This window comes from Geospiza fortis, unplaced genomic scaffold (genome assembly GCF_000277835.1).
Source record: "Geospiza fortis unplaced genomic scaffold, GeoFor_1.0 scaffold633, whole genome shotgun sequence".
NCBI lineage: Eukaryota > Metazoa > Chordata > Aves > Passeriformes > Thraupidae > Geospiza > Geospiza fortis.
In genome coordinates this window covers 464,905-477,936 of record NW_005054531.1, presented here as the reverse complement: position 1 = coordinate 477,936, position 13,032 = coordinate 464,905, and the positions used below count along the sequence as shown (strand labels likewise).

The 13,032-nt window shown below is 40.6% G+C and overlaps 1 protein-coding gene across 1 annotated transcript in view; it reads right to left on the bottom strand.

The window, feature by feature from the left end:
* Positions 1 to 10,816, bottom strand: part of ANKFY1 (ankyrin repeat and FYVE domain containing 1) — a 27,670-nt gene extending 16,854 nt beyond the window's left edge. The window contains 7 exon segments of the mRNA XM_031063783.1: positions 683 to 917; positions 2,935 to 3,100; positions 3,589 to 3,738; positions 4,949 to 5,072; positions 6,507 to 6,642; positions 8,966 to 9,084; positions 10,574 to 10,816. Coding sequence (XP_030919643.1) covers positions 683 to 917; positions 2,935 to 3,100; positions 3,589 to 3,738; positions 4,949 to 5,072; positions 6,507 to 6,642; positions 8,966 to 9,084; positions 10,574 to 10,812 — 1,169 coding nt within the window. The 5' untranslated portion in view covers positions 10,813 to 10,816.
* Between the last annotated feature and the right edge of the window lie 2,216 nt (positions 10,817 to 13,032).

Here is a 13,032-nt window from a genome sequence, read left to right as displayed (position 1 = left end):
GCAGGAATGACTGAGTCACTTCAGACTTTGGCCCCAGCCACCAATGTGCCCCTAGAAAACTACAGGCTCTCATCTCTGCTTAAAGGAGAAGAGCACAAGCACTTCTTAAAAGAAAGAGAAATGTAAACTTTTAGTGAACATGACTCCTATTAGTTTGGTAGTAAGGAACTCATTAATGTAAGAAGTAACTTTAAAGGAAGAAGAACAACAGCTTCACCTACTAGAATCATGCAGCTGATACATTCCAAGTCTCCTATGTTATTTTATGAACTTGCTTGCCAGACTAACCTAACCTGTGAAAAAACATACAGGCCCTACACTTCAAACAAACACACTGTAGAAACTGGCATTTTTGAGAACATTTTGGTTTTCCTGACAGCTTCAGGTATACTATTTGTCATCTTAGTTAGCTTTTACCATTCAGTGACTCAATAAACGCAATTTAACTGTATTCCATGTGTTTTAACACTATCAACTCACCCTAGCTTTCTGTAGCTGGGCTATGTTTAATTTGCCATGACAAGGTACCATTCAGCCTGCACAGCTTTCTACTTTGAGTGCTACCAACAGGTCTCAAATTGGGTAAATGAATTCCTGCTTCCAGCATCAACTGTACTTTGCTGAAAGACCTGAACAGGTTCTTAGGAGGTTGCATGTGATCACACAGCATTGTCTGTTACACTGGCAGCACTTTACTTCCCCCAGTATTTACCTGCCTTTGTTGTCTTGCATGTTTGGATTGGCTCCTGCCTGCAGGAGGGACTGTGCAATCTGTGCCATCTCTGCCATGACATCTGGTGAGTGCTTCTTGGGGCTGTAGGATGCCACAAGGTGCAGAGGAGTCTCCTGGTCTCCCAGTGTAGCAGCATTCACACGGGCACCATTTTTAATGAGAAAGTTTGCAGCAAATTTATCTCCTTTTGTGAAGCAAAACAAGGTTATTAATGGGTATATGTAGCCTATATATTTTATACTCCAGGAAATGGGTACACATGACTTCACTCCACGCCATACATTCATTCCAAACAATATCTGCTCCTAGAATGCCTCAGCAATAGGCAACTTCAACAATGCTTCACAGCAAAGTCAGGATTAAAATATCTCACAACAAGCCCTTGGAAAAAGTGATTTGCTCACAGGTTACCTGTGACTCAAGTTCTCAGCTTATTGTTAAAGAGATACTTACTTTGCTCGTTCCTCTATCAATATATATCCATTGGTGCTTTAATAAAACATTGGTCAAACTGTGCTACTAAACACAAAAGTATTTTTTGAACAAAAGGTACTATTGCAAGGCACTAGTCAAAAGTTTCCAGTTCAAGTCAGTCTGCTGAGTGTTACTACATTAACAAGTAATAACACTGCCTTTGCTCTTGGAAATTCAGGCCCTTGTACATACACAGGGCGAGGGCTTTAGCAGTGCAGACCCACCATGCACAGCATTCCCAAGAACTCCTTCTTGATTAGACCCACTTCAACACATGAAACCTTGAACTTGAAACAACAATGCAAAGAATAACTTCAGGAAAATACTAGTTGCCCCTGCTTCAAAGGCTACTTTGCACAGACATATTCACATTTTCACATTTTGCTTGGCCTGAATGCAAGACCAGAGAACAAAGAACAGTGTTTCAATCTATAGTGCTGGATTATCTCTGCCAACAAAAACAAAAGTCCCATTTTCTGATTTCCATATCAGACATTCCCCCACTTTTCAGTGATCAAAAGTAGTAAGAATCATGTGGCAAGTGCAGACAATTTGCTTTAGCTCCATTTCCAGAACATGTGATTGTTAACTGTGATTAATTCACTGAAGCTGTGGTTACTGAAAAGCAAGTGTTCATTCTCAGAGCTCTAGCTCAGACTGAAAGCAGACATTAGAACTAGAGACAAATGCCAGCAGTAAGAATGAAGAGCAGCCTGCTGGAAATCCAGTGTTTTATAGGGCTGCAGCCATCACACACTGACCTATGCCTACAATGTCTCCTACTCCTGCAGCTGAAGTCTCACCCACAGGATCAGATGCCAGTATTTCCCTGTTCAGACATGTAGGAAATTAATTCAAATTCTGTGACCTTAAAATACAGCTCCCAGTTTCTTCCTTTACTTCTAGGGGTCTGAGACAGTTTGGTGCTAGAAAGAAACTTTCTGTAACAGAGCTGCCATAGACACTGCAGAAATAAGGAGCAGCACAAGGTGTTTGCTGCAGATTTTTACCACTTTGACCACAGGCCAAGATGCTGCTGATCCAAACCCTTCAGAGTACTGTGGCCATGGCAACCAGAACCTGCTGTGCTCCAATTCTTGTAATATGCATTTTCCACTCTAAGGTGGAGAACAGTTCAATATAATCATGTAGCTGTACTCAGACTCTACTCTGATAACTGCACTGGAGCTTTGAAAATATTTAGGCTGGACAGAGGTAGCTCCACTTGCTCCTCATCTTCTTTCAGTCAGATTTTCCTCTTCTGAAACTGCTGTGCAGTAGTGAGGACCCTCACTGTTAACCATATCTCAAAGAGGCATATGCTGCATTCAACCCACATCCAGGAAAATACTTCATCTTTGTGACCCTTATGTTGTGGTGCTCAATTCAACTAGTTGTCAGAAAGAATATTGTCAAATTAGAATATTCCCAGTGTCTGCCTGTATTTCTTCTTTTAGCAGGCAATGTTATACTAGACTGCACCTGGATATCACACAGTATAAGTTTTCCCAGCCAGCAGACTGGTTCTCAGATCTCAAATAATAGTCTGTTTGCTTTTAAAACAAAAAAAACAAAAGAAAACAGGAAAACAGGACAAAGTTCATACTTCACTACAATTTTCTAACTGCAATGTCAACTACAACATGACACAGCAATAGACTTTGAAATAAGTATTCCACACTGGGAACAACTGGAAGTTAACAAAGCTTGATATTCCATCTACTTACCTCTCTGGATGGCTTTATGGAGCAGACTCCAGCCTCTCTTGTCTGCCCTATCTACATCAGCCTTGTAGTTGACCAGTGTAGTTGCAATACTCTCCAATCTCTGGGCCAGGGCTAGATCCAGAGCAAGATCTCCATTGTGATCCAATTCATTGAGCTTCCCAGGAAGCTACAACACAAACACAGCCAACTGCCATTAAAAGTATTTGAATAGTTATTCCCTGCCCTTTGTTGGGGGACAAGTTATTTGCTACTTGTTTGGAGTTTTCATCCAAGCAGAACAAACAGCTGTTATTTCAGCTTTCAACAGAAAATTCCTTCAAGGAAATGATCCTTACTGAACTGCCAGGAAGCAGCAGAGCTGTCTATTATAACCACTCAGCTTTAAATGGGCTTAGCAATATCAGGTAATGGATTTTATTAGATATATTCTGCTGCATGCAAGATGTTTTAAGCATTATGAATCACTTCTAAATAATGTCATCATGGAGCTACTGCTAGATAGATCTCCATTACAGACACAGAAGTAGCTGTGGCAACGCTAAACATGCAAATAAGAATTAGTGACAAAAATCACTAACAAGGTTCAGACTGGTACTTAGGAACTGGTTATTTGAAACATCAAAATCTAGATAGATCAAGTCAGTCTCACTATACCTGAGAGTCCATTTCAATAAGATACAAAAAGACTACATCTTCTCTCTCAACTTTGATGGCCTTGTGCAAGGGATATTCTGTCTTGGACTTGAACATTTTATACAACAGCTGAGCACTCATGCTGCTGAAGTCTTCTTTACGCAAGTCATCCTAGGAGCAGTTAAAAAAGAGAAGGGTAAGCAACACTCCTGTTTTATTTATGGACAAGGCATTGCACAATGTAGTTCTCAAGTTCACAAAACAAGCTGAGTTAAAAGTTCAATTTTGATAACATTTTGGCAAGAACAATCCCAGATAGTATTTTAAGATTAGGAAGAAACAATCAGGAAGTTTCAAATTTTGCACTTTAGTTTCAAGATCAGTTAGTGAAATTTTTATTTCTTTTTGTCTACAGACATGGAAAAGTAACATTTTAATGCTACTATGGTGGATTAACACCTAGTCTTTAAAATAAACCTCTACTAACTTATTCTTAACTCTGAAAAAAAGTCCTACAACTATTGAAGACTCATAAAATTATGAATATATTATTATATCAAAGATTTATAAAATTATTAATAAAAGTAAACAGAAGCTTAGGAATAAAAATATCTTAGGTCTGAGTTAGTGCTCATTTGACTAAACAGAAGCAACTGCATTTCCAGATAGAGATAAGCATCAAAAGTTAGAAGTCAAGTAGAAAGTCAAGAGTTAAAACTGCTGACCCACAGGTTCACATATAATAATCTTTTTTATATATTAACATACCAAAACACTTCCCTCTGCCTTAGAATCAGCCAAGGAAAGAAACCTCCACATCTAGAGTATGCATTTTAGATTTAGAATAAGCTAAAGCTCCTCCTCAAGTCTACTGTTGACAAGTCTTGTTTTAAAGGCTAATTCATTACTCAGTTAATCAAACTTTCTTCAATATAAGAGATCAGAGCAAGTGAAACTTCCAAGTTGGTTGCAAGACTGGCTGCCTCTCTCTCCATCACAGAAGATAAATTGCCCTGGCTTCCATGAACTATTTTTAGAAGTAAAAGCAGGCCTGGGATTTGTGATCTGTATAGACAGAGACCAACTATGGATGAACTTATAAACACTTTGAAGCTCAGATTTGATAAACAACCCTCTTGTTTATTAGGAGTCCCTTCTATCTTCTTCATGTTTAGGAAACTGAGACACTTTGTACAGTGAAGTGTTTCCAACCAATAGAACAAGTCTTTGGGTAGAAGTGACTCTTCCCCATCCAGACATTCTCAAGACAATTGACCAACTGCCAGAGGTTAGGCAGTGTGGTAAGGGAAGCAAAATTCTACCACTGAGTTTCTGTAATGTGCAAACATTTCTTATCTTGCTTCCCTGTGCCAGGACTCACCCAGTGGCTAGCAATGATCTCAGCACAGTAGTTGAGGAGGGTGCTGGCACTGAGCTCCTCAGCAGTCTGGTAGAAACGGATGCAGTTCCTGACATTAACCAGTGACATCACTCCTTTTTCACATCTGTCAAAACAGGAAAGCCAGTGGTCAGTAATCAAAAAGCTTTACTTACTGTCCCATGCTGTAACAGAGTCCTAACACTGTTTTTCATAGATGCTGGTAGAATATGGCTTGGACTAGATTTACTAGAAGGCTGAACTGCATAAATACACTTCCATCAGCAGCCCTAGAAGACACCTCCCCTAACAGCAGACTTCTATCAGGGTCCACCTAGCCAAGGTCCCATGATAACACCACAGTGCAGGATCTGCAAGTAGAGATCCATCCCAGCCCTCTCAAGGGCAAAACTGCAGTGCATTCACTGCTATGAAGATGTACTAGAGTGATCACAAGCAGGGGCTGTTGAGATTGGATATTAGGAAAAATGTCTTCACTGCAAGGGGAGTCAGGCCCTGGGACAGGGTGGAGTCACCATCCCTGCAGGATTTAACAGATGTGTAGATGTGGCACCTGGGCATATGGTTAATGATGGACTTGGCAAAGGTGGGCTGTTGGCCACTCTAGCTTAGTGGTCTTCTCCAGCCTAAACAATTCCATTATTCAGCGATTCTGTACCTACAAAAACAGGTCATAATTATGAATGGCATCTACACATGGAGCTGTCACTGGACTACTGACCAGACAACTGCTAAGTTCACAGTACAACATAAGGGCAGCTTTCAGACTGGTACAAGGCTTGAAGCAGTTTTAGCATTGGCCTTACACATTTCAACTCCTCTGGTCAGAACATTTGACAGCAATTTAGTTGCTTCACATTGAAGGCACACAAATCACAGCTTATGAATGTCATGTACTGCTACAGACATCCCTTGGGCAAAGGATTATTCTATCAAAGGGTACTTTGACTAAATTGAAGGCTTTGAAGTTGTACACAACTTGACGAGGTTTCAATTGGTACATTCAGGCTTCTCACTAACTCTAAAAGGTTTAGAACACTCTAAAGAGTTCAAGATAACAACTTAGCCCCTAGTGCCACAGTGTAATCATTGTCTCAGGCTGGGAAAGCACCATACTGTTACACTAACCTTATTTCTGAAGAAAGGTTGCACAAGATGCACAGAAGTTACAAAAATTTCATCTGTGCCACTTTAATACTGCAAACTAATTGCCATTGATTCTTCCTAGCATTCTCTAACAATTCCTTTCTTGCAACTCTCCTGAACCTGATGCTATCCTACTGATCTCCTCTCAACACCAGATTAGAGTTATTAGTTTGGCTGGGAGAAGAACTGAAAAATAAACACAAAACCTATGAGAAGTCTGCTACAGTTTAACTCTAGTGCAACGCTTCATTTTCCCTGATAAACTGAATGACATGCTGTATTATTAAAAGCTCGAGACTTTGAAAAAGCATAATTTTATCGTATTGCCAGCAGCTATCATCTTATTTCTGTTCAAACAAGGTTTAAGAGTTCAAGTATATTTACTAAGACTCACCTTTCCCTAAGCAGCTGGAGCTGAAATTTATTAGCTAATTTCATGAGCTCTGTCAAGAAGATATCATCTTCTCTTAGCTCAAGTTCATCTGTGTAGATCCACCTCAGCATTGCCATGGTTACCTCTGGGTCAGCATCTGGTACAGGGAGCAACAGGATTAATAAAATACTTAAAAACAATCACCTATCCTAGCAGTTGCTATTCCTTTGGCTTCTAAAAGTCACAGCTACCATAAAAAGAAAAAGATAGTCTTGTTTTGAAACTACTTTGTTCAAAATGTCAAAATGAGTGAAATTGGTCAGAAGTTGAGTAACAGTGCTGGCACCAAGCAGGAAAACCTTCTTACACTGAGACACTGTGCAGAATGCAGGGAGCACTGTAACATCTACCTGCTACACCACTGGTGCATATTTAAGGGACCTTATAAAGTCCTTGGCCCCTCACATATGGCCTAATGCACATCCACACCTGACAAGAACAAAGCCCTTTTTAATTTACAGCCATGTGTTATGAACTGCTGCATTCCAACAAAGGTACTTACACCTTGTTACACTTTGGTAGTAACTACAAAGCACTTCAAACTGCTGGTAGCCATTTCTAGGAGAAGTGCAAAAAGCCAGTTTAAGAAGCTGGTTAGATTTCAGGTCTTTACAAGACTGATGACAAACTGATGTTTTTACACAGTGGAAAAACCAGAAGATCACACCATGGGACACTACACAAGCCCAGTGGCCAAGGACCTTTGTCACTCACTCACAATTAAAATGACAATCCATCTTACAAGGATGTAGATAAGAATAACTTCAGAAGATCAGATCAATTACAACAGAAATACCATCCATTTTAAAAATTAACTTTAGTCCTTTGATCTGTTTTGCTCTTTAAAAAAAATATTTTTAATTAAAAACATTAAAGAACCCGAAAAACCCATCCTAAAACATCTCCTTTAGATGGAGGGTTGGCCCAGATTATCAGCAGAGTAGTAGAAGTACTCGGCAGGCAGACTGCCTCTCAGGAATCACAAGGTTTCAGTAAGACAAGTATTTTTTGCCAAACTCAGAAAGCCTACTTGAGATGTACTATCAGCTCTGCCTTGGCAGAGGTAAGAGTGCATTTTCTCCCTCTCAATAAGAGAACATGTGTTCATCTCTTTCTACTCCTTTAAAGATTAGAAAATTCTACAGATTACATGAACTCTAAAAGTGCTCAATCTCAAATGCTGCCTGCATTCTGAAGATAAGATTCAGGCAATCTTAGCCTGCAAATTCTTAAGAGAACCCCTTAAGAAAACAATTTGCAGGGAACAGCTTGTATCTTGCTCCAGCTGCTTCATAAGCTAATCCTTGTGCCATTTATCAACTTCTTTTAAAATCAATAATGCAATTTTACAGTGGAAAGTATAATTTACTAGCATGCATTTAAGCAGTGTTTGCATTGTTAAACATGTAAGACTGCAGTTACATTTGAGATTCTTAGACTAGCTGAAATGTGGAGCTAGAAATGCTTTGAACTGCCACTTGTAATGACACTACAATCAACATAAGAGCTTTTTAGTAATTATTTTTGTTAGCACAGCACTCAGTTTCAAAACTCCTTGGCATCTATTTTCTTGTGGCTGCAGAAGGATCCACCAATGGTGCTGCAAGGAAGCCTGTGATGTCCCATAAAAGCAGCTTGCTGTGACTTGCTACTTTCCAGTTTGTCTGCACTTAGAATTCACTATAAGATTAAGTGCAGAACGTGAAGCCAATGCTTAATATTCAACATGCCAGTCAGCAAGCCTGCTTAACTTCATACCTGGTTTTATTGCTCACAAATTAATTGTATAAGGCTCTCCTACACTGTTAAGTACAGAAAAGCCTTTTGAGAGGTTCAATCTGCAGAAGCACTGCCCAGTGTGAGTACATGCAAGAAACAGCTACAACAGAACAAAACACTCATGTAGAAGATGGTCTGTTAGAAAACTTCTCTTCCTCACCTGTTCTACAAAGGTATCAAAGTGCCAAAGCAAACAATTTCAGTAACACATCAGTACTTGCATTCACTTCCCACACACTGTGTTAACAAGCAGCAAGGTATTTCCATGACACGCTTCAGAGAAATTATGCACACTACCTCAAAAAGCCCTGTCCTTCCTCAAAAAGGAAGAAGTCAAGCTCCTCCATATAGATTTGTTTTTCATTATGTTTAGTTGACTCTAGAAAAGACAAACAGGCCACCAATCTCAACTCCTGTTTGTTAAAGAGAAAGAAGGCAGGTTATTGATTTAACTACCACTGGCATCCACTTCACAAGCTCACTACCACTCCAGAGAGAGAGCTCGGTTATCAGCAGATCAAGCACCACTTTTAGTGCACAGCAGGAGACTGGAAGGCACTTAAGTAACCTTCTCCCAACAGGCCCTTTCACAAGTCACCCTAAAGACAACTGAGGCATCACATTACTCAGCAGTGACTGACCTGACAGGTCCAGCTCCTCTGTTGAGGCAAGGTTGGCAAGGCTCCACGTATCGCTGCGCGCCGCCAAGACAAATTTGTGAGCACGGATGTGCTTGTCCCCAACCTTTATCTTCAGATCACTGAGAGGAGAAAAAACCACAAAAACCCATTATGCAGACTTCTCCTGCACTTAGGTATGTATAGATTCAGAAGCTCCATGGTATCTATATCTGGTATCCACATTCAGGTTCAAGTTGTTTGAGACATTAAAACACAATTGGTGAAGTAGAACATGTTGCCAAATGACAATTCCTATTTTTCTAGGGAGAAATGCAATGAGTCATTCATATTTCAAGTGCTTGGTTGGTTTGGCTTTTTAAACCATTTCAGAATAAACAGCAAGAGAATTATTGTAGAAGTTAGGAAAAGCCAACAATCTTGAAGTTAAATATTTATGTCACAGTGTCCATACCAATACTGTCAGCTGAGCACCAATGCTTTCAGGCAAGACCAGCTAGAGAACAATGCTGTTTGACAGGAGGCTGAGTGCAAGGCAGAATCCCCACTTCCCAGGAGACCAGCTGTCAAGAACACCCATTTCATCCTGACCCTTTACACCAGGTTATCCACTTGCCCTGCTCAGTTGGAAATCCCATGGCTTGCAAATGTTCTGACTGTGTAGGTGTGCTTTCCAGACCATTTTCCAAATCAAAGCACTGCTATAAACTACAGCACACACAGAGATGTTACTTAATGAAACCTGCACTGGGACCTGCTACCTTTCTCATTCTGTGATATGTAGGCCCTTTGAGACAACTATTCAATGCCTTTAAAGCTAAGAAGATGAACAGAAATAAAGTGCTCCAACTCTTCTGACATATACTACCTAGCAAATCTTTTACCCACCAAGTTACAGTAAGTTCTTGCAAGCACAGAGCCTTTTCTCAGGCTCATGAAGAGATGTTGGTGCAAGGAAATCTTAACTAAAATAGATTTTCCCTTACATGACTAAACTCCTTTACTATATTGGCATTGCTTTCAGTAACAGCAAAGAAATTGATAAATGTTGTAGCAGTCTCAGAACTGAACCAGCTCAGGGATCTAGAATATGGAAGGGATCCTTAGTGCGCCTATGGAAAAGAAACTATTAACCATAATTTTGTGTTGAATTTCAAAAATACATTGTATCACTAAGTCACATACATCACTAATAAAACCAAGTCAAATTAATCAAGCTTCTTCACACACAACAGGAATACAGCACTGAAAACATTTTAGGACAAAGCCTTTCAAGAAAGGATCAGTTTTCCCAGACACATTGTGTAATTAATCCCTCAACTGAGCATGGTTCCGTTCAAAACTCCTCTTCAAAGTGAACTTTGCTGCTGGCAGTGATTGTGGTTAGTTTTCTCTGAACTTGTCTGAGATGAACTTTGCTTAGAGCTCTCAATTCAAGAACTGGATTCAGTATGCCATGACCTTAGCGTGCTCCTCCATCTACAGCTGCAACTCAGGACTCTATTCACACGTGGCAGCAAAGAATTTTCCTTGTCCAAGACCAGCACCTTGTGCAGTCAATAAAACCAAAGGCTCCAGTAATTCCCCTTGCCCAGAGGGGGAATTCCTCACCTGTACTGCTCCTGCTGGTAGAGTTCAGCTACAATGGCCAGAAGCCGACTGATGAAGGTGTCGCTGGCATTGTCCTGGTTGGCCTCCACAGCCAGAAGGTTGCACCTCCTTTCTGTATCAACAAGTTTCTTCTGCAGCTTCACATACTCCTGGCGGAGGAGCATCAGGTGCTTTTCCAGCTTGGCCACCTCCTCTGCAAGGCACACAGCGTTACTACAAGGCTGAGAGATGCACACCATCTGAGGGTATCTTCACACATTGTTTAATTACAACACTCCAAGGAGAGTCCCTCCTCTTCCAAAGCATCTCACCCCCAGTATTAAACCTTCTATTTTGTATCATTTTCTTAAACACTTCGAAAAATTGTAACAGTGATAAAAGCCACTTAAAAAAAAAGTTCTGAATTCTGTTTTGTCAGAAATGCCATAAAGTTCCTATAGCCATGGAGTTCATTTCTGTGGGAATTATGGTGGGGCAGAGGACTAAGTCTTTGGTTTTTACTCATTTTTTTCAGCCTAGTTAAGATGCTGTTTGATTTTTCAGCTGATACTTGAACCACAAGTGAGCATTAGAACAGATACTACCTTAGAATATTTAACTGACCTGTTCAGAACTCCTTGATGCTAAAGGACCATATCTACCTCAGAGTATTTTAACTGACCTGTTTAGAACTCCTCAACCTGTTAGCTGAGAAATAAAAAATGGCCAGAGTGGAAAACAGATTATCCCCAGAATCTACGTACTAAAGGCCAGTCAAAAGTATATAAAACTACTTCCTGCTGGCATACACACTCCTCCACTGGAGGCACTCCACTGGTAAGGCATCACAAATGGAGTCAAATCCATGAGGGCTATTTCAGTTCAGGATCAGCAAAGCAACAGCACCTGGGAATCTGATCCTTGAACAGGTATTTCTATCCCACTGCAGAAGCCACTTTTCCACCACACTTAACTGGTCACTCCACAACATGCTGGGGTAAATCAACCCAGGCCACCTCTATGAAAAATCTCTACACCTCAGTGCTGGAAGGAAACATCTGTACAGGTATTTAAAACCAATCCAACTTATGAGTGCTTATTTATGGATTAGTTGCAAAAACTGTACGTTTGCTATCAATCACTGGGCTTTATTATCTTCTCCCTATCATTAAGTTGATTTTTCAAGTAAGGCCAAATCCCAAACCGGTCCTAAAATAGGAGGGGGCAGGGAGGATAAATTCAGACACTAACCAGTGATTTTAGGTGGGAAAGTTCCTACAAGATTACTCCCTACTAGCCAGGAATTCATATTTCAAAGACTTTTCCAAAATATTTACTAAACATCACTAGTACAAACAAGGAGAAAGTGAGCTCTGTTAATCAGTGTTTTCCTCTTGCTCCTGTAGAAAAGTTCAACAGTGCAGCTGACCTTGGCCCTGCTCTCACACAGGTCCCCAGGGCACAGCATCAGTCTGTAGCTCTGCTGTAGACAGAGCACCTTGTTCAGCCTGTCCTCTACAGACCTTGCAGCAAATCCTTCTTGAAAACTCTCTTAACCTAACAACTATTGTAATGGATAAACAAAAGGCAACATATCCCATTTTATTTTTCAGTTAATACCACATCAGCAGGTTTGGCAGGTACTTCCTTCAACAGCCTTTTTGTTAGCTTCATCCTTCAAAATTTCAGAGCTACCACCTCCTTTGGGATACATTTCTCTTTCTACTGAAATATACTCTGATTTCAGAATTGTGCCATCAGCACCACCCCAAGCTTCAAGGAGGGTTTGAAATCCTGCTGTGGTCAGTGTTTCTATGCGAAGATGAATGCAGTTTTGGTGTTCCCAGAACTAGAAGGACATGTCCCTTGAGCAACTACTGCTTCCTCATTTCTCCATCAGGATAGTGTTGGGCACAAAGCAAGTCCAGCTGTCAGAGGAGGAGTCTGACAGGAGCCCAGAGCAAAAGACACTGAGAACTGCACCAAAAATTAGTGTATGAACAGCAACACTGTTCATCCAGTAAGATTTTTAGATGGTATACAAATTCAAATGCTAAGAATAAGAAGTTGCCTAATGAAGCTCATTGCATGCACCACCCTACAGAAATCCTGCATCTTCCAGCCAAACCATGGGAGTGCAAAGGTGGGAATAAAGAACCCATACCACCAGAAATACTGTCATTTTACCAAAGTCAGCTCACTAGCTCCAAATTAGCCTGAGATCACTAGAATACAATGCAGAATTACCTTAAACCCCCAGAGAGCAGCAGCTGAAGCTTTGTGCACGACCAACAATCCAGCTTGTCACTGCTGCTTTCAGGGCAATCCCAGACAATCCCTACTAGCAGTGAAAGTACCTCAAAGAACCAAAGCTTTGAGAACTCTTGTTTTCAGACTGACACCAGATGCTTCCTGCAAACTCAGTGAGAAGGGCTGGCAGGTATTTGCTTACTGTACCAATTACAAGAACTGTAAAATAA